Genomic DNA, 24,873 nt, shown 5'->3' on the forward strand with positions numbered 1-24,873 from the left:
CGGGGTACAAACTGCAAGAATAAAATAGTAACATATACTCTTTAAATAACAGTATTTGTCTGATGAATGTTATTTTTTGCTGTGATGAGCTCATGAATTTTTGACAGTTATTCTTCGGGTGCGCGGTGCATGCTGGGAGCGGTTGGCCTTGGAAACATGGCCTCGCGCTGACAGCCGTTATCTTCTCCAGGCACCGACACAGCGGCCGGGGCCGGCAGCGGAGGCGCGTGCAGCGGGATTTTAACCGTAAAATGAAATCGCTGCGAGGTGTAGTTTCGTCCCGAGAGGACCGCCGTTCACACAGCGCGACGCGTTAGCGGCTTTAGCCCGAGTGTCACGCCCACCGACTCAGTTCGGTAAGCGTTGAAGACGTTACCGAGCGGTAAGTTAGCTCGGCTTCGGCTAACCGAGGCGACCGAGAGGGGAGCCGCCGCCGCCGCCACCGCGGCTCGTTCGCTGCCCGGCTGTTGCCCGTTTGTGTGCACCCTACCGGCGCTGCTCTCTGTCCTGTCGGCCCCCCCCCCCTCGTCAGATAAGGACCGCGGCAGTTATGTAGTAGATCGTTAGCAGGCTGTCTGGGGCGTTTCTGTCATTATCCTGTCACTGAATTTTTAATGTTCGACCCTTTTGGCATCGCTGTCGGAGGGGAGAGCGATGGGCTCCGGGGCTGTGGATTCGTCCCAGTGGCTTTCGGTGAAGGAGGAGACCATATTTCTCCACGACGGACTCATTCGGGTCACGGATCTGGCCGAGCTGCCCAGTGAGATTGGAGTGTCGGAACAGGGGGACACCGAACAGGAGGTGGGTGAAACTGAAAGCCACTTTCACACACTCAAGCCCTACAAAGATTTATAAATGGAAACACGCGACTGCAACCAATGTGTCTCTTGATTTATTACAATGTAGAAAAGTGATTTTGTTTTCCCCCCATGCCCCCTTGCTATGGCAGCTTAGTGATAACTGCAGCGCCGACGTTAGCAAGTTTATTGCTCTGCTTGTTATTGATTCACTGTCAAAGTCCACTGTCGCTACCTGTTTCCGGCCGCTCCTTTCAAAATAAAAGCTTTCCCAATAGAACTACTGCAGTCACAAATATAACGATTTAGTATATTTGTGACTGTTTACACTTACATAGTAATATGCTGATTTAATTAATCACGCATTTAAAAAAGTTTAATTTATCCAGGTTTAGGTATTTCTTTAAAATGATTTATGTTATATGTGTATTAATCATCATGTTAAAAATGGATTTAATCAGCAGGCAGTTTGACGTTCAATGTTTTCTATAACACCAAGTGTAGTATATTTATAAGTCACAAAAACAGCTGTGTATGTACACTTTGCTGACCTGACAGCTTATTTTGCATTAATTTCCCAGGCCATTTTTCCCCCATATTTAAATGTTAAACAAATATTACATTTCTCTTGACCTAAAGCTAGTTTAAACTAATTTTTACTGTGTGCAGGGTAGGATTTAAGAACTGTTGTCATGTTGTTTCTGGATGAACAGGCTTTTATTTTGAAGGGGACCGGACGTCATCGTGTTCTCGATTAGTCAGACCACAAAAAACAAAACAAAAAAATGTGTATTTCCAACCTTGATATTTTGGTACTTAGTCTTTTCAGAAAGTTTGAACTGGGGACATCTGTGAGTTCGTACACGAGACATTAATGTCTAATGTCTGTCTCGTGTCTGGTCTGGTTAAGATGCCAGTGATTTACATGAATGTTATCAGTAGATGTGGGGGAGAAAAAAAGCCATTTTTAATACTGTAATGATTACTTTAAAGTCCTAAATTTCTAATGTTGTACTTACTACTCTAGCTAATTGACTTAGAGGGAGTATTTTGAGAAGAGTCAACAAGAGGTTGTATGTTTTGTAGGTTTTTTGTCCACAGGGACCTTGATGTGCTCATCAGCTGACATCAGCCCTTCATGATTTAATTCATATATTGTTTGGATTTTGCTGTAATTTCACCCGTGCACATTCAGCCTGTTTTATTACCACAACATAACATTTGTTTTGTCGTTTAAACAACTGATTTGTCTTCAGCTTCCCTTCCTTTCTCTACACGTACATTCTCAGCTGGTACTTTTTTGTGCTAGTTTTAGAACCACGACAGCAGAAGATTTCTGTCCACAAGTCTTTCAGCTGGGAAAAGCCAATGTAAGCGTTGCCCTGATTGTTTTGCGACATTCGTGAATCGAGGACTGTTGTGCGTTTGCATCAAACCTAAATATTGCAGGCAGTATTCCCATGCAAATGTTCTTGCATCCTCATCACCGTGGCCTACAACGTTTTATGACATCAAAGTATGGACGGCATTAAATTATTCAGCACCCATACAGCGTGCGATACGTTCCATAAATGTGTTGCACGTGTATTAAGTGTGGTTATGAAGAGAGTGCAGTTCACTCTTAACAAAAATGGAAACATGTATACAGATACAACTTAAGACACTGACATATAGGGTGATTTTTTTTTTTTTTTAATTTGGGAAAGTTTAGGGTTTTTTTGTACCAAAGAAATGTTGAATATTTGAAGTTTAAAAAGTGTTAAAGGATATTTTTAGCTGGTGGATGCCAGGTATTGGTTCATAGCAAAATACTAACCACGAAAAACAAAAACTTGATTCGTCTTTGGTCCTTTTAGGATACCACAGTTCTTGGTTTTTGCTTCCAAGCTGATTTACGAGATGTGACGATGCCTTTTTTTCAACTCAGTGGTATAGGAATTTTTCAGACAAAGGTGGAGAAAGCCTAGCATCCAGATAAGGGGTGTTACTGTAACATAAGTAGCATTTCAGAAATTGAATCAATACAAATTGTGCCAGCTAAATGGTATAATGGATTTTTTTTTTTCTCAGTCTACGATTCGTGGGCTGCAGAATGTAATCAATATCTGAGATGTTGCCTAAGTGCACAGAGGCGCATTGTTTCACTTCTGATATACTACACCTAATGATCTTTGCTTTCTCTGACCGTTAAGCCAAAGAGCCGTAGAGATGAGGGTCCACTCCACTGAAATTAGTTTACAGTTTGACCAAATTTGGATGAACCTTTGATTAGTAATTGGCACATTACACATTTATCCCACTACTTCGGTAAAATGTTCGTTGCTCATGAACCCACACGATAACCACATGACTTGTGAAAGAATACTGAAGTAAAACTTTGATGTCACCTGAAGCAGAACCCAGAGAGATGTCCTAAATGAAACAAAATCCAAAATCTGCTTTGAAAACTGAAAGTTTCCACCTCCTTCTCTTCTTAAGTTAACTTCTTGTTTTTGGTAGAAATATTCCTTTTTGTAATAAATATTGGATTTTAGCATTCTGAGCATTCTACTTCCTTTTTTTTCCTCTGAGCTGCAGAAACTTCTGTCCTAAATTTGTAAACTCTCTGTCTCTCTTCCCTAGATTCTTACTTTTGAGACGAAGAACCCCGTAGAGCTCGCAGAGCGCCTGCGTGCTGTCTGTGGGAATCAAAGCAATGCGTACGCCCGCCTGCTGGAGTACCGCCTCAACGCTCTGCGTGGCCTGTGGGCAGCACAGCGGCAGCTGGCCCTCGAGGAGCAGCAGGAGCGAGAGGGGACGGGAGGGGCCGACGAGGAGACCTTAGCCTTACTCAAAAGACAAGGTCTGCTGCAGCAACCTGAGCAGGCGCCCTTCACGTCTCGTGTCGCCCTGCTGCTGGTCTTCCCCCTTTTGCAGTCCCAAACCCGCAGTGACCCAGCGCTGTGCGGCGTAACTGCGGAAGTACTGCTCGCCTGCCTCCGGGACTGCCAGCCGCTGAGCCTGAGCAAAGAGCCCGCTGACTGCCTCAACGGCCTGGAGAGCCTGCTGTGTTCCTGGCTGGAAGACGGAGCCCAGGAGTCAGGCCAACCTCAGGGCCAGACTCAGTCACAGATTCTGCACACGCACAGGCAGCGAGAAAATGCTGCTGCTGCACTGGTGGCACTTGCATGTGCCAGGTGAGGCCACAGTTCCTGTCTTTGTTGTTTTTACTTTATAACTCCTAAAATCTGTCTTACGGCTGTTGTAGATACAGACTAATGTTATCGTGCTACAGTAACAGTAATACCACTGAGTAAATAACACTTAATTACTTACATGAAGTAGGAGGGAACATAATTTAATTAAGGAAGTTTGTTGGTAAAAGTAACTCTGAATCACTTTATTAGTAACTTTACTCACTGTTATTCTTGGCAGCCACTTCTGAAGTAAACTCTTAACATATTCAGTTTTCCTTTTCAGTGTAAATGGTATACACTCAATCATGTTTGATTAAAAAGTCAAAGTATTCCTGCACACACAGGAGCAACCTCACATTTGATGTTTGCATGGTGGGATGAGGGAGTTGATGAACACGTGCCAACTGACAGTAGTGACCCTTAAACCTGTGAGCAGTGTTCCTGTGAGCAAAAACTACTTCCTGTTGCCTCAGTCGTGTTTCGTCAGCACGAGCTGCCAGCACTGTTTGATGTTTTAAATGGTTTTATTTTTGTTATTGTAACTTTAAATGGTATTGCATTAGGAAAGAAAGAATCCTTCATTTATGCAAATCCGTTCCAGTTGTTTGGGTTTGTTTACACTTAAGAGCACAATGTGCTTGACTCTGAGTTGATGCTAGCTATTCCTGACTTGTCACAGGCCGACCTCTCCCCTGTTTTTGTTCAACCTCAGTTTAGGCTGAGAACTCTTTATTTACAGCTCGGAGCTTTTTGTTGCGTGGAACCGTCCAGCTATTGTTCCTTTTTTACCCGCAGTTGGAGCTAATCAATGGGCGATCGCCTTTACTCCCCCATGACCTCTGATGGCGTGTCAGTGTGTCATTGTGTGTGAGGGTTAAATAACCAAAGGGACTAGAGTTAAAAATATCTCCAATAGAAAAGTGTGTGATGGCAGATTCACGTGTGCCACCTGTGGCTCAGCTAAATGGTGAATCAAATATGCACGTACAGCCGAGATGCTGCAAAACACCAAGTTCCTCTTTTGCAAAGTATTGTTGCAAATTTAAGTAATTGGATGGATGTGTTCAATTAGGTTTGTTCAGTCACTCATCAGTTCACAGCACAAAGTTGCTTGTTAAACCTGGAAATAAATTATTATCTGTTGTGTTTTAATGGAAAATATTTATTTTACTCAGAGATGAATAAAGAGTTAGAAGTTCATTTTCATTAAAAGGCTTTTTTTTTTCAGTTCTGGATATAATCAGCAATCCTCTTTCACGTTTTTCATGCTGGGGCTTCGCGATTAACGTGCCAAACTATTTTCTAGGGGTTCCTTGAAGACGTTTATCCACACAGTTCACCTGCTGCAAAAACAAACCGATCTGGGCCAGCTTCCAGTGTCAGATGTTCTTTACAGGTAAGGGAAACATAATGGCTTTGTTAAAAAAAAAAAGACTAACAACATGTAATGACTTTGTGTCGCTCCTGCTTCAGACTTTTGCTCCTTGAAGGAGGCCCAGGCTCTCCATCCTGCCTCTTAGGGGGCAAACACAGTGTGTCTTGGGGTTTCGAGGACATGCTGCCCACACCTGATAACTCTGCTGGAGGTGCAGAAAGCAAAGGTAAAGACTGCTCAGAAACTAAAAAGCCTGCTTAACCTGACACTTCATCCATTCTTCTTTTTAGTCGCAATTCTTAACATTTAAGAAAGGATAAAAATGGTGCCCCGTCTTTAGCATCTTATTGCTCCCACCTGGTTCTGTAAACACTTCTTTTGAACTATAAAATTGCTTATGATCATCATTGTTTTTCATGTTTTTTTGTTTGTTTTTTCAAAGACACAGACCTAGGCCGTTGTCTAGCCACAGATGGATTATATCTGTATTCCACTAATTCCTCTGGGAGAGGACTCAGCAAGCTTGGCTCTGGTTTACACGGGACTCTGAGGTAATTCGACACTCATTCCAATGTGCGTTGCTTCCTCTGCATCATACAGTAAATGGCAGGAATGAAAAACCAGACAGGGCAATGAAACACTAAAAATAACTTCTTTTCACTTGTCTGCCCAGAGGCAATTATTAGGTCCATTATTTCCTTTTAGAAATAAGCTCTTTGTGCTCTCTTTCTTTGTTTTGACCAACATTTACGGAACAAAAATGGGATTCATCTGCATTGTAGCGTCACGCCGTGGTAGCAGATGACTCAGATGGCTCCCAGAAAGCAACTTCCTTCAGTATGCTCAAAAGCTTCTGGAGAGGCTGGAACGTGTATAACTTAATTTAGCCAACTCTGACCCAGAAATACGCTTCTGCTTTGTTGTTTCCATCTGAAAGAACAACCTTGAAAGCAGGCAGTTCTGTCGAGAGAAAGGATGCAAATATGATGATGAGACCACAACCTTCCTCTGAGCCCTCACAGCGGGGTTTAGCTGCAGCAAACTGCTCTGCTGATGTCTTGCAGCGGGGCCGGCCATTATCAATCGATGCTGATCATTTCGCTCGTACTCTAGCGAATGTAGCTGTCTGTTTGTTATTTAGCGACCGTCTGTTTTTACACCACAATGTCTAAAAAAAAAAAGGTCAATTTTGTGGTTATTCGAAATGTCGGGATGATGGAGTCAGTTATTTGTGTAGCTAAAAGAAAATAATGTCTGAATGAAACTGGAAGTGAGTGTCATGCTTAGATAAAGCCAATAGTTTCAGTCAAACAACGTTAGAAAGAAGAAACTCTCCTATATGAAGGTACGAAAAATCTGAAATAACCAAAAATGCTCATCTAATTAGAAAGACGTGGAGAAAACACAGCTACTAGAGGAAGAGGTTGCATTTGATAAAACAGGAAGAGAAAGACAGCATGTGTATGTGAGACAGAACTCTCCTATATACCCTTATCTTTGAAGCACAGACAGTTTAAAAATATCTAATGGTTTACAGTAAAAAAAAACGTGTTTCTGTTTTTGCCTTTTTAAAACTGCAGAGCCATGAAAACCTTACGCTTAAAGCACGTTACCTTGCAAAACAAAACAAAAATTGAATTCTGAAGCTCATAATTGCAGAATGTTTCTTAAACAGTACATTAAGATTAAAATTAGCAACTGATCCTTTTACAATGTCTTTGATATTTCGGCAACTGTTATTATGATGCTTAGTTGAATCTAATTTTGATAGCACATAACAGAACTCTTAATGTATTTATCACACACAAGTTTTCCTACAAAGTCAAGTAATTAGGATTTCAAATCACGGAGTAGTGAGGTCTATGCTCTGTGTTGGTGTAGGGGTTTTGTGTACTGTAGAAACGAGGAGCTGGAGCCTGGCTGGGTGGTTTTCTGCAGCGGTTGTCTCCTCCACCGTCCTTCTTCCTTCGATGCCAAGCCTCATCAGCTGTGCCAGGTCGTTGACCCATTCACTCTCCAGGTACTGTCTGCTTACAGTCAACGGGTGGGAAACTGGTCACTGAATCATTCTATGAACTTCTATTTTGAGTTTGAATTCATGTAACTTTAGAAACGTTTTTTTTTACACAAAACTTGTTTTAAAGTTTAATTACGTCATTACTCAGAGTTGGTGTTAATGTGAATTTATCATTTAACCTAAATTTATTTTGCCACCAAATGACAAACGTGTAGATGTAAGATGGAGAGTAGCAATAGTGATGTAGCATACGTATGAATTTACAGTGTACACAGGCAGCGAAGTGTGTAATGTGTTGTTTTATTCTTAAGTGTATTATGGTACAGTCAGTTTATGTGTAAACTTTAATATTCATTGTTTCATTGTTTCCTGTTCAGGTGTGCCAGATTGTGCCCATGCCAGCTCATCACTTCCCTGTGGGCAGCAGCATGACCACGCTGCACCTCTGCTCAGATGGAACTTACCTGTACTGGGTCTGGTCTCCAGCGAGTCTGAACGAGAAGACGCAGAAAGGCCACTCAGTCTTCATCGATGTCTTTCACCTGTCGGTGAGTTTTTCTTACCTAGCGGTAAAATCGCGGCATGTTTTCTCCATTCCCCAGTTCTTACTTGACGCTTGCGTTCTGCTCTCCGCGGCACAGACGCAGACGGGGTTGTGCGTTGCCGACATCTTGCAAGAACGGGTTATTCTCACTCGCAAAGAGGGCGAGTCTTCCAAGTGCTTGAATGAACTTCTCTTGAGTCGAATGTCACGCTTCCGGGCCTCCCATTCTGCCACATTGGCTGCTCTCACGGGCTCTGCAATCACCAACACTGTAAAAGAGGAACAGTCTGGTAATGGTAGAAAACCTCCTTTTGGTTCTAAAATGTAATGTTCAAACAGTATTAAATCAGTATTTTTTTTTGTGACACTTTGCTGTCTTTATTTTTTTTCCACAGCTGTGAACACTAGCTGTGGACTACCTCTAAAGACTCTAAGAAAGACCCCGATGTATGTCTGTGGGACCTATCTTGTAATGCTGGTCTCACCTCCTGGTGTATCTGGGAGCTCCGCCACACGGTCCCTGTTCGGAGGCACCAGCAGCCTGTCCTCTCTTAAAAGTAAGTTTTCACACAGGCAGCTCAGGGAGTTTTATTATGCCATGATGTTTCTTTTTTTAATCTATTCAAGCATTTTAAACCATGTTTTCTATCTGCTTGTATATATCCTGCTTTAGTAAATGAATTATATGATTCCAGAAGTAAGGATTAATGATTATTACAGCTGTTGTTGCTGAATTACCTTGAAAGGTTTAAGAATTATTAACATTTATTTTGAAATGTTACTTTTGTTTAGTTTTAGCTTCCAGTCTGGTCTTTAACTTGGCTGATGGGCAGTTCAGCAGCCGTGCAGACCTCATTGACGCTCCTGGCAGTTCTCTAGGCAGGGGAGCCCAAGTGGCAGGGCTTGGTGAGCTCGGAGTCGTCTCATTTAGTACTTGAATTCGCAGAGAATCATTGAGTGTGTTGCCCATGTTCCTAACATTATTTTCTGTCATTTTTCTACTTCAAAGGAGCATGCTATGATGCTCTGAACAACTTGATCTGGACGTGCTCCAGTGATTACATAGACCAGTGGTGTAATCCTGGGAACCAGGCCTTTCATCATGTGTGCCATAGGCTCGGTGTTAGCCATGTCATCAAAGTACCCAAAGGTTCGACACAACTGTGCTGCCGCCGCAAGTTTCTCCTTTTTGTTCAGTGTCGTCAGGCGTGAGAATATTTGCAAAATCTGTCCCTCCACAGAGGAAACGGTGGCCACTGGCGAAGTGATCAACCAGCTACTTCATCACGTAGGTGCTATGTGTATCCACCAGCTCAACCTGCTCGCAGCCAGCAGCAACAGCTTGCCACTGGAAGCACTGCTGGGGAAACAACATCCCATCGAGGCCCGTCACTTCAGCAGCATCTGTGACATTATGGAAAAGGCCATGGTCAATGGAGATACCTGCATTATCCGCTGCATATTAGTGGTGTTCCAGGTCCGTTTCAAATGCACCTGGGATAAATTATGCAGAAAATGAGTCGATCTTTATTCATTTATTTTTTCCATTTTCTTTTTTTTTTAAATTTATCTTTTTGTTTGGCTGTCTCATTCAGGTGGTGTTCAGGTTTTACAACCCTCAGTCGGAGCAGGACAGAGAGAGTGTTCGTCGTTCAGGCTTACTCCTCTGGCAGCTGCTCATGGCTCCAATGGATCAGATAGGCACAGAGATTCAAAGAGAGGTGTGCATGGCCATCAGGTATGTCAAAGGTTTTTTTTTTCTTTAGAATCTGTATTGAGTAGCTTTAATTATGTATTTGACCTCTGCCTGCTTTCTGTTTCTGCAGCTCAGGCCTGAACACTTTGTATCAGGGGGAGGCCGAACTCAACAAACTCCTCAAACTGGTTCTTACTGAGGGTGACGCTTTAAAATGTTTGACTTTTAATATAACAGACACATCCTGTATGTTGTTGCTGATTTGTCTTATATGGTTTGTTTTGTGTAAAAATCCTCAGGTGAAAGAAACAGTGGCCTGTCTCAACTTCGGGATGTCATCCTCACTAACCTTGCAGAACAACTCCAGAAGAACAGATTTGGGAGTGAAGAAGATGAACACTACAGGTACACACCCTTTCTCCCAAAAAATTATTTTCTAGCTTCCATATCGATATAGGCTTGTTAAAAGCGTAAAGAAAAATAAGATGTGATAACTTGTTTTTACAACATTCTGGACATCTCTTTTAGCTGAGGTCATAATGTCCCTTAACTGCAATTGTCTACATGTTTTCTGGTTTAAATCAGTCCTCTGACCATGGCTGGTCCCTTTGCTGTCATAATTGCACTAATAACCGCTATGCCTGTTTGATCCAAGTGTAAAAATATTACTCTCTCAGTTCGCCTTTGGGCTTTCTCACCATCGAACTCCGATGGTAGATTGCTCCCCTCATGATGCCTGCTGCACAATAAATCCATAAAAGAAAATGCAATTTGGGTTTTCCAGTTGTGCTTGTTGCTTTTTGCTACAGCAAAAAAGGGATTAAAAATATTACTGTTTTACAGACTAAACGATGAGCTGCTGCATTGCGTTCTCAAGACCGTAGTCCGAGAATCTTGCCTCCTCATCACCAAATGCCAAACAGTCGCCCGAGATGACTTCCAGAAGCTGCTCTCCACTGTACCAGTATGAATATCGCTTTAGCAGCTCTTAAATTATGGAATGCTGACCAAGACCTCGTGGGTTTTAAAGATTTCATCAACTGTTATTGGTTTTTAATTTCTCTAAAGGTGGTCTCACCCAGTCTGCGCTACCTCATGGCCGTTCAAAACCACCTCCTCAGTAACACCATTCTAATTCGTCCAGATGAAAGCGACGACAGTGACAACTCCCTACAAGGGGAAACAATGAAGGTACAGGTAAACATCCCCTTTAACTACCCCTACCTCTGTGCAGTCTGCGTATCTGTCGAGCAGAAACCAACAAACAAAGCAGTAGGTTGTGAGAGCTCAGTAAGGGCAATACTTAATGTTTTGTACACATTACAGGTTTAATGTTACCAGTTAACACTGCTATATAATTTAGGCTGCATTTAGACCTCCTGTACCATTTCCTCATTTTAACTGCAGAAATCAAGAACCAAACAGTGCTTTAGAAGAGACAAAAAGCCTTTCCATAGTCGAGCCTGCATTGGGAACATTTCTGATTGATTGAGAGTCATCATTCAAATAATTTTGTCTCTGCCTTATTTTTTCAGTCATCTCATAATTTCCATCACAGCTCAAAAACTCCTTTGAACTTAAGTCATGCCGCGTGGAAAATTGTCACTGTTTGTAAACATGACGTTTAAATCCAGACATTCATGACCGCTTTAGTCGGCCAGAGAGAGACGGTGTGTAACAGTGAGGTTAAAAAGGAGAAGGAGCTCAGAGAGCAGAAAGAATAAAGGAACTCTCAATATTTAGAAATTCTTTTCTTCTTGTTTTACAGAAAAGTGTAACATCAACTTAGTGTTATGCCTACTGTTTAAACACACTTCCTCAGGGTTAAATATTAGTGATATAAATGGCTCACAACCTACAAACTTAGCAGATTTTATAAGTTAGTATTCTCACTGAAAGTCTTAGAGGCAGTGTTACGTAAGTGTGGGCCTTTTTCTGTGTTGTCCTCAGGAGCTGCAAAGCAACATCTTGTCACTAGCAACCAAAATCCTGGTGGGATGTGACGAGGTGCTGGAGACCCTGCAGCAGGTGACCACAGCTCTGATTAACAGCGACATACCTGACAGAGAGACCAGGTAAACTTTGCTTCTGATTTGACTGAAGCACTTTGTAAGTGCGAACATAACCTTTTATTTTATTAAGACACTTTAGTTTTTTGTCAAAAAGAAAATTAGACAATCGTTTCTATTTCAGCTTCATGAGTTACTTAACTGAAAAACAAAATTTAGCTCAACCTAAGAAAGGCTGCAATTTATTTGAAAGTAAACGGTGCATGAGCAGTTGGTTATGGGACAAGGTTTTTGTAATTTTTTTTGGCATGCTTCTGTAGTTTTGTTCCTTTTCTGCCGAGGATCCTTCATCAGTAAATAAGCTTCCCTTTCTCTCCCTTTGTTGTTCAGGTTGAAGGGTTTGGAGCAGATTACCAAGGCCACTATGCTCGGGCATCTGCTGCCTGTGTTGCTCACCTCTCTGATGCACCCCACCTTGCAAACCCTCACACTTGCTGATGCCCTCATGCCTCAGCTGGTGCAGCTAGTGCTCTATACCAGCCAGGTTTGGAGCTTTGCAATCTAAAAGGAACTTCTTGTATCAGCTAAGCAGAGATTAATGTGCTTGTCGTTGCTCTTTGTCTTCCAGACTGCCTTGTTACTTAAGACCCAGTCTCCTCTTTTTACCGAGGAGCCTCCTTCTGTAAGTGGCTCTCTCGGGCAGGGAGCGAAGGCCTGTACTGCTGATGACAAGTGAGTTTTTCCAAAAAACAGTCACAAAAAAGTTAGAAATGAATTTGTAAATCATAAAGACATTCTTTATGTCTGCTGGACAGCATAATGCAAATGATTGCTCGTGGGCTCGTTTTTTTTTTTTTTTCTAAATCTATTTATTAAATTGTATCCTTGAAAATAGGATTCTTGATGAACGCGAGGAGCCAGGTTTCCTGACTGGACTGAAGATCCCGGCCCCTTGGGCTGCTGGGAAAACGGTCGAGACAATGCACCCTGTAAGGGATAACTACAAGTTCAAAGAGACGGTACACATCCTAGGAGCTCGCTGTCTCTACCTTCGCTTTGATCCTCGCTGTTCCTCACAGTATGACTACGACAAGGTAATGATTCTCACCAGGTAGCTTCCCGCGGCACAATAACCCTCATTTTTTTGGAGCTCCTATGCAGATTTTGTGCAGTTTTTCAACCTTAACAGTGATCTGGTTTTGGGTACTTATAGCTGGTTATCTACGCTGGTCCCAACACCAACAGTCGTAAAGTAGCAGAGTATGGAGGAAACACTCTGGGTTATGGCAGTCGCAGTGTCCTGGGAACAGGATGGCCTAAAGACCTTGTTAAGGTGATGAAAGGCATCATTCAGGAATGTGACGAGAACCCTATATTTCATTCACATTAAGCGTTTCTTTTCATTTCCTTTTTTTAGGTTGAAGGAGACACAGTTACATTTTCTTTTGAGATGAGGAGTGGACGCGAACACAACACTCCTGATAAAGCCATGTGGGGGTTCTCCTGCACTGTCAGAGCTCAGGTCTTTTTCCCTAACATCTGCCCTTACAATAGATTTTTCCTCCTGGCATGATGAATACCGGCTCTGAGCATCCTGTTTGTTTTGCTGTCAGGAGTCCTCTGAGGATGTCTCTGGAGGACTTCCATTTCTTGCAGACCTTGCACTGGGTCTGTCAGTGCTGGCTTGTTCCATGCTACGCATTTTGTATAACGGGCCAGAGGTGACAAGAGAGGAGGAAGCCTGCCATGACTTACTGTGCTCAAAGCTGCTGCAAAGGTGACACAGCGAAACGAAAATGCCACAAAATACTCCCCTGTCATATTGTCGGGTGCTTTGTACGGAGCTGAATTCAGCGAAACGGCTTGTTGCGAAGATGAGCATCTGGTGACAGTCTTTGTTTTCCCGTTTCCAGGTGTCAGTGGCAGGTGGAAGCAAATGGTGCTATTTCTCCCGCTCTCACGCCTAGTCCCTCACCACTGCCACTTACGATCGAGGAGGACCGGGAGTTTACCTACCCCTCCGACGTGCTCATCCCACCTCCAGGCCTCATGCCCGGGACCTACTTTGATTTGCCTCGGATCCGTCTTCCGCCAGGGATCATGAGTCGGCTGAGAGAAGTGTCTGGAAGGGCTCGACCTCAGTTCCGCCCTAGCATCAAGTAAGGGCTTCCTGTTATCACATAAATGCATATTTCAAAACTGTTTAGTTTCTAACTAGCAAAAACAAGCTTTTGGCCGATTAAGCAAACTTGTTTTTTTTTCTTTTTTAAAGCTTAAATAGGTACACTAGAGAAAGTATTTTCTAAGAAGACGTACATAACAAATTTCTCTAAATAATTTTGATTACATAGACATAAAAAATGTAACTAAACTAGTAAGCTCTATGTCTTGAGCTCCATATGGAGGCAGAAATATCAGTCACACGAATGTCAACCATTTTAATTTATGGAAGGGGTTTTTACCGAGCTTGTGTTGCTGAAAGCTTCAACAAGAAAATACGTTTGAAAGCTGTATATTTTCCTGCATTAATAAGCATTTAGGTTAAGAAGGTAATTATAGCAGTACATTAAGAATTAATGTCTCCCATTGTTTTGACTCTGTTTAAATTTTTCAAAGCACTTTGGATAGTTGATACAGACAGTAGAGAGCCTATAATATGTTCCCAACACTCATTTCATCCATCTGTTATATTTTGACATTCGTTTATCCTTCTAAAGCTGAGCTTACTCACGGCCTGACATTTCCATCTTGCGCGAAGAAATTTGTAGCTAACTTTACAATTCAGATGAGAAAAATGCTATTATAGTTTACATTAGGACTTTGTCGTTAACAAGCACCTGCCTTTTATCACAAGATTACATGTTTACCTTTTAGCAATTCTAGTTTCTGAACTTTTTTTCCCTTTATGAAAAGCACTTGGTAACTTCTATTATTCATGTTTTATTTAAGGGAGGTGATCCGACCAGATGTTCTGGAGGAGGTCATAGTATCCTGCGTCATCAAGCATCTAAGTCTGGTGGATGCTCTTCAGTCACTTGTCAACTATCAGTATCGCGAAGATCACGCAGAGGAGTACGACCTGGTCTGTAAAATTATGGCTGAGACGTTTAAGAAGATCAACGCAATGGAGCGCCAGCTGCAGGTGAGCTTCTGCTACACAGTCAAGTTTAAAAAAAAAAACCAAACATTGTGCCAGCCTTCGATTTGCCTGTCACTGTTTAAAGTTCCTCCATGCATTTCGAGCATTTCCATTTTCTAAATATGCTATTCAAGAAAGCTTTTTGTCTGAGATTGTATCTTAAGTTAAAATAAGAGTGTAGATGACCAGGTGGCCTGATTTCAGCTGGCTTCCAACCAGAACAGACCCAAAAACAGAAGATTTATTCTGTGGGTAATTATGTCCTGTTTTGCTCTTAGAGTGTAGCAGAATTGGAGCAGAAGTGGCAGAATGAGGTAGAGGAAGCACAACAAGGAAAACTGGAAAACAACACACCCTTCTTTCACGACTACCACTTCTTTGAGGTACTCTTCCCCCATGCTCTCTATTTGCATTTTTCCTTGAAAGACTAAAAAAAAAAAATCACAGAGTAAAGAATACATTGTTCATGTATTTCTTTTTGTACCAGAACAAAATGAAGGAACTGGAATTACTCTGCTCGCTGAAAGAAGTCCCATTTGATTTTAGCGACTTGGAAAATGTTGTTCTTGCATTGAGGTGAGTAGTGGAAAATGATTGGACATGGAACGTCTCAGGTCAGGCTCTCAGGCCGTAACGTAATGTTTCTGCAACAACAGGGAGAAGTTCTTTCATGAGGTGAACACCACGCACAGCAAAATCATTGTCCCGCTTGCTAAAACAAAAACATTGGTCAAAAGTTTGATGAATCGCTCCGAGCTGCTTCTCCACGTTACCATCGCTCCCCACTGTAGAAGTCTAACCACCACACCAGCTGGCACGCCAGGTCCAGGTACACGCCCCTTTTTTTCTTTTAACTATAGCAAGACGGCATGTGTTTGTTTACCTCAAAACAAAGATTCACTTTCTGTTTTGCTTTATTTTTGCTAGCCTCTAAGTCCGTGTCAGATGCCAAAACGGTGATCCCCTTGGTCAAGCAGCCGGTCTTCTTGCGCAGCATGTCTGCACCTTCAGACTTGGAGATGATTGCTAATCAAGATTTAGAGTTCACACACGCTCCTCAAAGGTTTTTCTTTTATTTCCATTTAAATATTAAAAAGTCGCTGGAATGGCAGGAGGGTGGACATATTTCCTAACTTGTTTTGTATTGCTTTTCAGAAGGAGGCACCACCCGTCCAGTCATCGCAGCAGCTCATTTACTTTGCTGCAGTCTCTGGCCGTAGAGGACAGCCGGGACAAGCCAACGTACAGCGTGCTGCTGGGACAGCTCTTTGCCTTCATTGGGACTACACCCGATCAGGCTGTACGTTGCCCATGTGCAGTGCTACTAACCGTCTTTCTATGTTAATCATAACATTGTCAAATTTGGTTTGACGTGAACTATGTCAAATTTCGCGTAGGTGTCCAGCAGCAGCTTTTTGTCTGCCGCACAGACACGTTGGAGACGAGGCAGCACGCGGAAGCAGGCCCTAATTCTTATGAGGGAACTGCTAACTGCTGCTGTCAGAGTGGGTGGGGTAACTCATCTGGTGGGGCCTGTCACGATGGTGCTGCAAGGTGGTCCAAGGTAAGAAACTCAACCCTTATGGATAATGTCAACCTGCTCGCAATGTCCCAAAATAATAAAAATGGTGATTGCTCCGTGTTTGTCTGTCGTCTTTGCAGGATAGAGGAGCTAACCTGTGGTGGGATGGTCGAGCAGGTGCAGGAGGCCTTTGGAGAGACGATGACCTCGGTTGTGTCACTGTGCGCTCGCTACCCCATCGCTTGTGCCAACAGTATTGGCTTGCTTTGCACAATCCCATACACCAGGCAAGTGGATCCATGCTGAATTATCTAGCCTGTGATATTCTTCTTACTAAGATGCCGCAACTTCGTTTGTTATCGTAGGAGTGAGGAGCAGTGCCTTGTTCGCAGTGGTCTCGTCCAGCTTATGGATAGGCTGTGTAGTTTAAGTGGTCAGAGGGAGTGCAGCTCGAACGAGAAGCAGACCAAGAAGCAGAAGGTGGCCACAATGGCTTGGGCTGCCTTTCAGGTGCTGGCTAACCGGTGCATCGAATGGGAGAAAGTGGAAGGTGTGAAACATGTTTACTCTCACCACCATAAAGCTGTGATCAAAAACAGCTTGTGATTTAGAAAAAAAAGTGTTTTGTTTTAACTATACAACAATATGCATGTGTGTTGTTTTGTTATTTTTGTCTTTGAAGGTGGCTCTACAGATGCAGTTCATTCTGGTCTGGCGAGGCAGGTTTCCAGTCTGCTGACCAATCACCTGGCCAGAGCCACAGAGTGCTGTGGCAATCAGGCGGCTGGCAATGATGCATTACAGGATGTGCTCAGTCTGCTCAATGATCTTTCCAGGTTATTTTTTATATTTATACTATGAATGTACATGCATATCTGTATTTTCTGCCAAATACTCATAACTGCTTTTTGTTTTTCATCTCAGGAGCCACATTGGGAAAGCGATCCTTAGCCAGCCTGCCTGTGTTTCAAAGCTCTTGTCTCTGCTGCTTGATCAGAGACCCTCTCCAAAGCTGGTACTTATCATCCTGCAACTCTGCCGCGCCGCTCTGCCTCTCATGAGTGTGGAGGACTGCGGTAACGTGGCTTTGCCCTCGTGGAGTTACTCGATTAACACTCTAGATGCTGAGCAGCAGGACGCCAGTGACCCGGCCTCGCGTATTGCTGCCCTGCTGCTTGCTAAGCTCGCAGACTATGTAGTACCAGGTTTGTCTCTCCCACTAAGATGTAATAAACACACAGTATCTGTTTCTCTTCTTTTATTAAAAGTTTAAATCGCCAAAACACATGCTGAACTTGATATTCATGATGTCACTTTTTCTTCTGTCTTTTTTTGCCAGGGTGTCAGACCCTTCTTTCCCCCAGCTCCTCTGAGCCAGATACTAGTCTGTCCCGTGCCAGTTCCAAAGGAGCTCTCAAGCCAGAGGATGTCGGAGAAGAGGCAGAAGCAGTTGATGGCAAGCTGTCAATTTTTATCCACAAAAGAGAGGATCAGTCGTCTCATGAGGTTTTGCAGCCACTTCTAAGGTACATTTGTTGTGTTCTCATTTTTTTTTTTTTTTTTACATCCGTAAAATGACTCTGGGTTTCTCTTACTCGAGTGTTCGTCCACTCTCTCCACAATGTAGCAGCTCTGAAGGACGTCCTTTTCGACTTGGCACTGGAGCAAACATGGAAAAGGTGGTGAAAATGGACAAAGATATGACAAAGGCAAGAGCGAAATCATAAGTGAAAAGATATAGATAATCTTAAACTTAAAAGTGCATATTTCCAATAGATGACATAGGTATTTATGATTTTATTTATTTATTTTTTTTTGTTTCTTACGTTTGTGCTGTTTTAAATGCTCTGCAGAGTGGGAGCTGTGAGGTGATCACAGAAGAAGCATCTGCTGCCCTCAGGAAGGCTAACAAATGGGCTCAATCTGGTCTGATAGTGAGTGTTGGTCCACCTGTGGAGACTTTGACTCAAGAATCTGCAGGGGGCATTACGACCGGTGACAAGAAGAAAACTGCGCAGACTGCTGTTTGTAGGGACAGAAATGCTGAGCTGGCCAGGTACTGTTGGTTACATTTATGCCCCTTTTACACGGACCCTAACAGTCCCGGCCCCACTCTACTCGGCTCGCTTTGCGAGCGTTTACAACTGCATTTTTTTGGTCCCTGCTTTGGAGTCGGACCAGCCAGGGCGGCCCTGCTTTCATGGGTGATGCAAGCTTAGCTCCTGTTCACTCATTGGTCGTGGGTGTGACCAGCTGCAAACATAAAGCGCGAAGGTAGGAATATAAACAATAGCGTTAGCTTACCCTGCAACGTTTATGCCGTCTGTGCCCCAGATGGAGGTGCTGTAAAGCCTGAAATCTCCGGCGGATAACAGCTGTCCTACTCCGCGCCACAATCGCGGCATCCAGAGCAACACGAGGAGGTGTTCCTCTGCTACCGACCAAATGGCCGGTGTAAACGCGATGCATTCTTTATCGAGCCGAGCCGAGTAGAGCCGGACTTCTGAATTAGGGTCCGTATAAAAGAGGCATTACTGATTTGATGCAGAAATTAACATCTCAGTACTTTAGGTAGCCCTCATTATTTAGCCCTTATTTAGGTAATAAAGAGAAAAATGTGTATGATAGGTAGTGGGCCTGACTCTGATTGTAATATGTCTTCTTTAAACCTGCTCTAAATAGATCAGACCCTGTGCGGCCGTTTATCAGTGGCCATGTTGCCAACAGTATGGCTGCTGAGGTTATAGCCTTGCTGCACAGTCTTCTCACTGCTCCAGAATCCAACACCGCACAGATCTGGACAAGCACTGTGGAAAAGGTAAAGCAACATCCTGCTTCTACCTTTGTAGCTATTGCCGTGCTCCATATCAGAAGCTGAAGCTGTAACCTGCTGCAGATACTCATTAATAGATCTTAAATCAGTAAGAAAGTACATTTTAAGAAGGACTTTGTTATGGTTTTCTTTAAAAGCTCAACGTTTGTTTCTTCTCTGTTAGGTGCTTTCCCGGGCACTGATGTTTATCCCTCAGCTGGGGAAATATGCTGAGAGTATCTTGGAGAATGGCAGCAGCAGTGGCAGAAAACTAGCTAAACTGCAGGCTATTGGAAGGCAGGCTGTTGCTGCACTTTGTGCACTTGGAGGCTTCAAAGAAACTATTAAGATTGGCTCAGAAGTCCAGGTTGGTAAAAAAAAAAAAAACCATCAAATACAGTTTTGTGCAAAAGACATCAATGTGCTATAATCTTGTTTATCATGGCATTGATGTGTTAACCAGCACATTTACTGTGATTCCTGTGTTGTGCAGGTACTAGGTAAGGGGGTGCTGGGCAGTGTGGGCATAGTTATGTCCATAAATGAGCAGGAGGGCATCGCTACTGTCAAATTTCCTTCCTGTGAGTACAGGAGAGCTTGCAAAGCCTCAGATATCTTGACAGTACCAATATCACGCCTCTGCACTCCTAGATCTGAGGTAAGAATTCCAGAGACAGTGCAGTCAATATTATTATTATTATTATTAATAATATTGAAGATGACAATCTGAACTTGAGTCACTTCACTCTTACCTTTTATCTCCCACTTCTGATAGGCTCTTCCCATCTATAAGCTCTCAATCACCGAAAAGGTGGTGCAAGCGGTACAGTCGATGCTGCTGCCACAAGAGGGCAGTCTCTCTATACACACCTCCCTCCCAGCTACAGGAGACGGCTCCAGCCCAGTAATGGCTGCAGTGCGTTTGCTGGCTGAAATCAGAACTAGGTTAGTGAGCACTATGTTAATAAACTTTTTCTGTTTGTTTTTCTCCCCCCTCCTAAACTTCAAAAATTAATCCTCCTAAACTTTGATGTAATGTTGGAAAGACAAATAAACTTTACAAATCCACAAGGGTTTTTAATGGAAGATTTTTTTTCCCTGTGTTTTCAGGGCATGTCTGGTGATGGCACAGCTCTTGGAGGACAGCTCCTTCTGTGAAGAGTTCATCCAGCAGTGTCCAGCTGCTGTCGAGGTTCTCAACCTGGTCGCCCAGGAGTGCAGTCCTGGTAAGTGTCTCGGATCACCTGAAAAGGCAAAACTTTGCTGCACTTCACTCAGTTTTTCTGATGGATTTTTATTTTTTTTAAATCTCGTGCAGGAGAGCGTCTTGTTATGGTTGAGGCTCAGTGTGAGAGAGTGAGAATGCTGTACCGGGACTGTGCTCGACCGCCACCTCCACCTCTGCAGACAGACAGGCGGCAGGTGGGAGTTTATAACTTCTTTGTTCAGTTATGTTTTTATACCAGCCTGCAGCTGGCACAAGACATCCCCTCTCATGTAACATGCACATTTAATAATTTTGAGTTTTTGGTGTCATTAAAGGTGGTAGAATGCAGTTTTTCAGACTGTTTGCAAAGTGTTAAAATTGTTGAACCAGTTTATTCAAATGTTCTATTTCTTTTTGCCTCGATCGTTTATATCCTCATTGCTTTTTTATGTGCTTGTCTTGTTAGCCAAAGGAGATCACTTGGTGTCCATCCAGAGTCTTCCCGCCGGTCCGGGCATGCCTGTTCTCATCCCGCCTCACTTCGGTCACCTTCTTGGCTGATCCGAGTGCTGGAGGAGGGCTGCCCCGAGGAACTTTTATCTATGCTACCTCTCCTGTACCAGTTCAGGTGGGCCTATCTTGGTGAAATCTCCTGCTCCTTCAGTTGTATTAACTACCTAATAGACATGTATCAGATGAAGTAATGCATTAAAAATGAAAAAGAATGTCCACAATTTTTAGTTTGTTCCCCTTTGTCCCTGCAGGCACCATCTTTTTACTGGGAGATAGAAATCGTCTCCTATGGAGACTCTGAGGAGGACAGTGGCCCGATTGTCTCTTTTGGTTTTGCCACAGAGGCAGAAAAAAGAGACGGAGCGTGGACGAACCCTGTCGGCACGTGCCTGTTTCATAAGTATGCACACCTACATTTTGTTTCTTTAGTGTGCTCTGTGATTGATTGTTGACTCCATTTTTTAAAAAAATGTTGTTTGTTTTCTGTGTCTCTATCTCCTGTCTGTGTGTGTCAGTAATGGCAGGGCAGTGCATTATAATGGCTCCAGCTTGCTGCAGTGGAAGAGCGTCAGACTCGATGTGGTTCTGCTTCCTGGTGAGATGGGACTATAAAAATGCTTCTTTCCGCATGCAATCTAAAGTCTCTGTGGTCTTATGTAGTTACAACAGAGATGGACGCACAGCGTTTAACTCTTTAAAGACGGCTAACTGTCTGTGTAATGTTTAAACATAATTTAGATAATAAGCTTCTTTTTTGTGTAAATTCAGGGGATGTGGCTGGAATCGGCTGGGAGCGTTCTGAGGGCACTCCTCCACCCCCTGGCCAGGCCCCTAAAGGCAGAGTCTACTTCACCTACTGTGGCCAGCGGCTCAACCCTGTTCTAGAGGATGTAGCCGGTGGAATGTGGCCCCTTGTGCACATTCAAAAGAAGGTGGGATTCTATGGGTTATAAAAGTTTTACATTTAACTTTTTTTTTTTTTTACCATTTACAAACCTTAAACTGGCACATCATGTTATTTATAACAGCATTATATGTCACTGGTTTGTCTTTTTACAGAATGCAAAGATCCGCGCCAACTTCGGAAGCCGTCCATTTGCATTCGCAGAAGGCCAAGCACACAGGAACGCGGCGGACTTGTGTGTGGATCTCGCAGAGGAAATAAGTGCAAATTTTGAAGCACTCCCCTTTGCTATGGCCTCAGACAGTGATAACGATGCGGGTGCAAGTGTCACTTCAGATTCTGGCTCTCACGGCCCACCTTGTCGGATTGCAGCTGTTGCAGTTGCTCAGCAACGTACGTCTCTGTTGTTCAGTTTTAATCTCAAACTTTGATAATCATTGTTCCTTCCCATTTGTCATTGTTTTTTTACGTATATATTGTTTTTTTATTGGCACAGAGTACAACAGCGACCTGTCGTGTCACTACAAGGTGGAGCTCAGCTATGAAACCCTGGTCACCTCAGGTCCTGACTCACATCCCCCACCTATTGCAGATGATGAGAGTGATGACGAGGATGATGATGATGCCCCAAGGGTAAATCCTGTTCTCAGTTGTTTCAATGAGATTGCACAAAATGATATGTCTGTGTATTTCGTTACTTTTGGTTTGGCTCTGACATTAGGAGGATCATTACGCTCTTCTGGTGAAGGCCTGGGAGACAAAGGTATTCCCTACAATTCGTAGGCGGTTCCGTAATGAGGCAGAAAGGAAATCTGGCTTGGACCAAATTAAGGGCGCCCTGCAACTGGGTAAAAAATGTTCATTATAACATCTTGTATTTATAGATTTTTTTTATATGAGCAAAACACCATAAAATTACAGGACGTATATTGCCAGAATTTTTGATTAAGACATTAAATAAACGGATCTGTGGGGGTAATAAACCTTAGAGGTGCCTGTAAGATGACATAAATCATAACAGGTTGAGCTGTTTTAATTTAAAAAAAATAACAGTATATAAATCTTGTATTATTCAAATATTAACAGGTTATTTGTTTTAAATGAACTCATCTACAAAATAAATCTTACGCTAAACTGCAGTATTTAGTAGCAGTCAACTTTTAATTAAATTTACATTTTTAAGTAAATGTAATCAAAAGCTGGAATGCAGATTAGTATCTGCATAAATCAAACAGGTGTCTTATTTCGTAGAAATAAATGACCTAATCTTACACTTTTCAAGACTGTCTTTTTTGATTTGTGACATTATTTCTGGAAACAGGCATGGTTGACATTGCGAGACAGACTGTGGAGTTCCTGTACGAAGAGAACGGCGGCATTCCTCGAGATCTCTACCTCCCTACCATTGAAGATATTAAGGATGAGGCCAACAAGTTCACTATTGACAAAGTCCGCAAAGGTACCAAAAAACATTATGAAAATAAAACTAAATAATAGGGATTAAACATTCTTGTCATCAGTTATCGCTCATTTTGTGACAGAATGATGCTCTTAGTCTGTGGGTGACATCTGCTAACCTAATGTGCTACAATGTAATTTAGGTGATCTGATCACATCGTATTTTTAATACAGGTTTGACCGTGGTCATCCGCTGTCCTGACAGCAACAATACCAACAGCACAACTGGGGGAACAGCACTGCCAAAATTTGCAATTCGTGGGATGCTGAAGACGTTTGGTTTGCATGGGGTTGTGCTGGATGTGGACTCTGTAAGTAATACATGTAGATTTTTTATTACCTTCACTTTAGATTTTTCTGTAAACTAACTTATTTGTGTGTTTGTTAAGGTGAATGAGTTGGTGCAGGTGGAGACGTACCTGCGCAGTGAGGGTGTGCTTGTGAGATACTGGTACCCCATAGAGATGCTCGAGCGCCCGCCTGCTGGATCTCGACGCACAGCGGCTAACGGCTTAGTCTCGTTGGACAGTAGCAACATCCAGATTCATAGGTAACAAAAGTCCAAAGTGGACCAACATGATGTACCTGAATCCTGGACCCTGATCTCAAGATCGCTTTTGCTGCTCTGCTTTAGGGAACTTCTCCGCTGTGAAAGCGCATTGGCTCGATTATACTGTCGTATGGCTTTGCTCAACATCTTCGCCCCCAAGAATCCCCACACTTTCACTCGTCTCTTCCACATACCTGCTATCCGTGACATTACGCTGGAACACCTGCAGCTTCTGTCTAATCAGCTGCTGGCTCCACCTCTCCCCGGTGAGTCTAAATTTATCTTTTTATTAAGTGATTTTTTTTTTTTTTTTTGCAGTGTCATTGAAATTTTTTGTCCTATGCTAACGATGCCAATTTAATTCTTCCTGCAGATGGTACGATTAGTTCCAGCTCTATTCTCTTGGCTCAGTCATTGCTTCACAACCTTGAGGGCCAAAGCTGCTCTCCCACAGACCTGTTTTACCAGGGCAACGCTCAGCCCATCCGGGAGTGGTTGACAGTGGCCATCACTCGTGCCTTGCATCAAGGAGAGGAGAGTTTACTGGAACTCACAAAGCAGATCTGTTGCTTCCTACAGGTCAGCTCTGCCAGCCAGTGTGTAATGGCATGAATAGCTGGTTATACACCCCCAAGTTGGTAAATATCTCTTTATAAAAAATGCTTATGTTTACAGAATGCTCCTGAGCAGTTTACATCAGAGGAGTTTCCTGTGACAGAGTCAAAGGTTAGCATGGATGTCAGCTTTCCAGGTGCTGCATTTGTGAGCGTGTCCTGCAAAGAAAGCCAGCTAGGCTGCCGCAAAGAGTGAGTTACAATATATATAGTAAATGAAATAGTAAATGGACTGTATATATATTGTGCCTTTCTAGCCAACCAGGCTACACAATCTGCTCTCATTTACCCATCCACACATTCATGCAGCTCTCTACTACACATCTACATATCTAAAAAAGAAATCGGGGAGCTGGAGTGTCAAGTCCTCAGGATGGCACAGTAGGCCCTGAAACTGAACGACCTTTCGATGGCGCACATTGGTTCAGTGTCCTGCTCAGGGACATTTTAATATGTAACTGCTGCAGGAACTGCTCCAATTAATTTAGTAATATAAAATAATATCTAATATACAACATCAAGAATAATGGATTTTTGTCC

The 24,873-nt window shown here is 42.9% G+C and overlaps 1 protein-coding gene across 4 annotated transcripts in view; it reads left to right on the forward strand.

Moving 5' to 3' along the window:
• Window positions 1–136: 136 nt before the first annotated feature.
• Window positions 137–24,873, forward strand: part of LOC108236530 (probable E3 ubiquitin-protein ligase HECTD4) — a 35,085-nt gene continuing 10,348 nt past the window's right edge. Inside the window, exons 1-58 of one of the 4 annotated variants that reach the window (XM_025006135.2) lie at window positions 137–801; window positions 3,420–3,973; window positions 5,280–5,369; window positions 5,447–5,574; window positions 5,791–5,899; window positions 7,230–7,368; window positions 7,743–7,913; window positions 8,007–8,205; window positions 8,305–8,466; window positions 8,702–8,815; window positions 8,919–9,059; window positions 9,151–9,386; window positions 9,505–9,647; window positions 9,736–9,821; window positions 9,905–10,010; window positions 10,449–10,569; window positions 10,674–10,796; window positions 11,556–11,680; window positions 12,005–12,158; window positions 12,243–12,346; window positions 12,510–12,708; window positions 12,828–12,947; window positions 13,032–13,136; window positions 13,228–13,391; window positions 13,528–13,773; window positions 14,564–14,756; window positions 15,032–15,136; window positions 15,241–15,329; window positions 15,410–15,582; window positions 15,681–15,816; window positions 15,909–16,053; window positions 16,151–16,317; window positions 16,416–16,562; window positions 16,641–16,825; window positions 16,958–17,111; window positions 17,200–17,480; window positions 17,615–17,801; window positions 17,903–17,984; window positions 18,129–18,331; window positions 18,958–19,093; window positions 19,272–19,454; window positions 19,581–19,745; window positions 19,863–20,032; window positions 20,198–20,313; window positions 20,406–20,509; window positions 20,761–20,922; window positions 21,059–21,207; window positions 21,323–21,402; window positions 21,576–21,739; window positions 21,867–22,104; window positions 22,208–22,344; window positions 22,433–22,559; window positions 23,033–23,170; window positions 23,344–23,480; window positions 23,559–23,719; window positions 23,804–23,985; window positions 24,093–24,298; window positions 24,395–24,525. In XM_025006135.2, coding sequence (XP_024861903.1) covers window positions 655–801; window positions 3,420–3,973; window positions 5,280–5,369; window positions 5,447–5,574; window positions 5,791–5,899; window positions 7,230–7,368; window positions 7,743–7,913; window positions 8,007–8,205; window positions 8,305–8,466; window positions 8,702–8,815; window positions 8,919–9,059; window positions 9,151–9,386; window positions 9,505–9,647; window positions 9,736–9,821; window positions 9,905–10,010; window positions 10,449–10,569; window positions 10,674–10,796; window positions 11,556–11,680; window positions 12,005–12,158; window positions 12,243–12,346; window positions 12,510–12,708; window positions 12,828–12,947; window positions 13,032–13,136; window positions 13,228–13,391; window positions 13,528–13,773; window positions 14,564–14,756; window positions 15,032–15,136; window positions 15,241–15,329; window positions 15,410–15,582; window positions 15,681–15,816; window positions 15,909–16,053; window positions 16,151–16,317; window positions 16,416–16,562; window positions 16,641–16,825; window positions 16,958–17,111; window positions 17,200–17,480; window positions 17,615–17,801; window positions 17,903–17,984; window positions 18,129–18,331; window positions 18,958–19,093; window positions 19,272–19,454; window positions 19,581–19,745; window positions 19,863–20,032; window positions 20,198–20,313; window positions 20,406–20,509; window positions 20,761–20,922; window positions 21,059–21,207; window positions 21,323–21,402; window positions 21,576–21,739; window positions 21,867–22,104; window positions 22,208–22,344; window positions 22,433–22,559; window positions 23,033–23,170; window positions 23,344–23,480; window positions 23,559–23,719; window positions 23,804–23,985; window positions 24,093–24,298; window positions 24,395–24,525 — 9,119 coding nt within the window. In that variant the 5' untranslated portion in view covers window positions 137–654. Of the gene's footprint in view, window positions 802–3,419; window positions 3,974–5,279; window positions 5,370–5,446; window positions 5,575–5,790; window positions 5,900–7,229; window positions 7,369–7,742; window positions 7,914–8,006; window positions 8,206–8,304; window positions 8,467–8,701; window positions 8,816–8,918; window positions 9,060–9,150; window positions 9,387–9,504; window positions 9,648–9,735; window positions 9,822–9,904; window positions 10,011–10,448; window positions 10,570–10,673; window positions 10,803–11,555; window positions 11,681–12,004; window positions 12,159–12,242; window positions 12,347–12,509; window positions 12,709–12,827; window positions 12,948–13,031; window positions 13,137–13,227; window positions 13,392–13,527; window positions 13,774–14,563; window positions 14,757–15,031; window positions 15,137–15,240; window positions 15,330–15,409; window positions 15,583–15,680; window positions 15,817–15,908; window positions 16,054–16,150; window positions 16,318–16,415; window positions 16,563–16,640; window positions 16,826–16,957; window positions 17,112–17,199; window positions 17,481–17,614; window positions 17,802–17,902; window positions 17,985–18,128; window positions 18,332–18,957; window positions 19,094–19,271; window positions 19,455–19,580; window positions 19,746–19,862; window positions 20,033–20,197; window positions 20,314–20,405; window positions 20,510–20,760; window positions 20,923–21,058; window positions 21,208–21,322; window positions 21,403–21,575; window positions 21,740–21,866; window positions 22,105–22,207; window positions 22,345–22,432; window positions 22,560–23,032; window positions 23,171–23,343; window positions 23,481–23,558; window positions 23,720–23,803; window positions 23,986–24,092; window positions 24,299–24,394; window positions 24,526–24,873 lie in introns of all 4 variants that reach the window. The other 3 variants (XM_025006134.2, XM_017417233.3, XM_017417231.3) reach the window with 3 other exon arrangements.

Source organism: Kryptolebias marmoratus, linkage group LG1, assembly GCF_001649575.2.
Source record: "Kryptolebias marmoratus isolate JLee-2015 linkage group LG1, ASM164957v2, whole genome shotgun sequence".
NCBI classification, from domain to species: domain Eukaryota; kingdom Metazoa; phylum Chordata; class Actinopteri; order Cyprinodontiformes; family Rivulidae; genus Kryptolebias; species Kryptolebias marmoratus.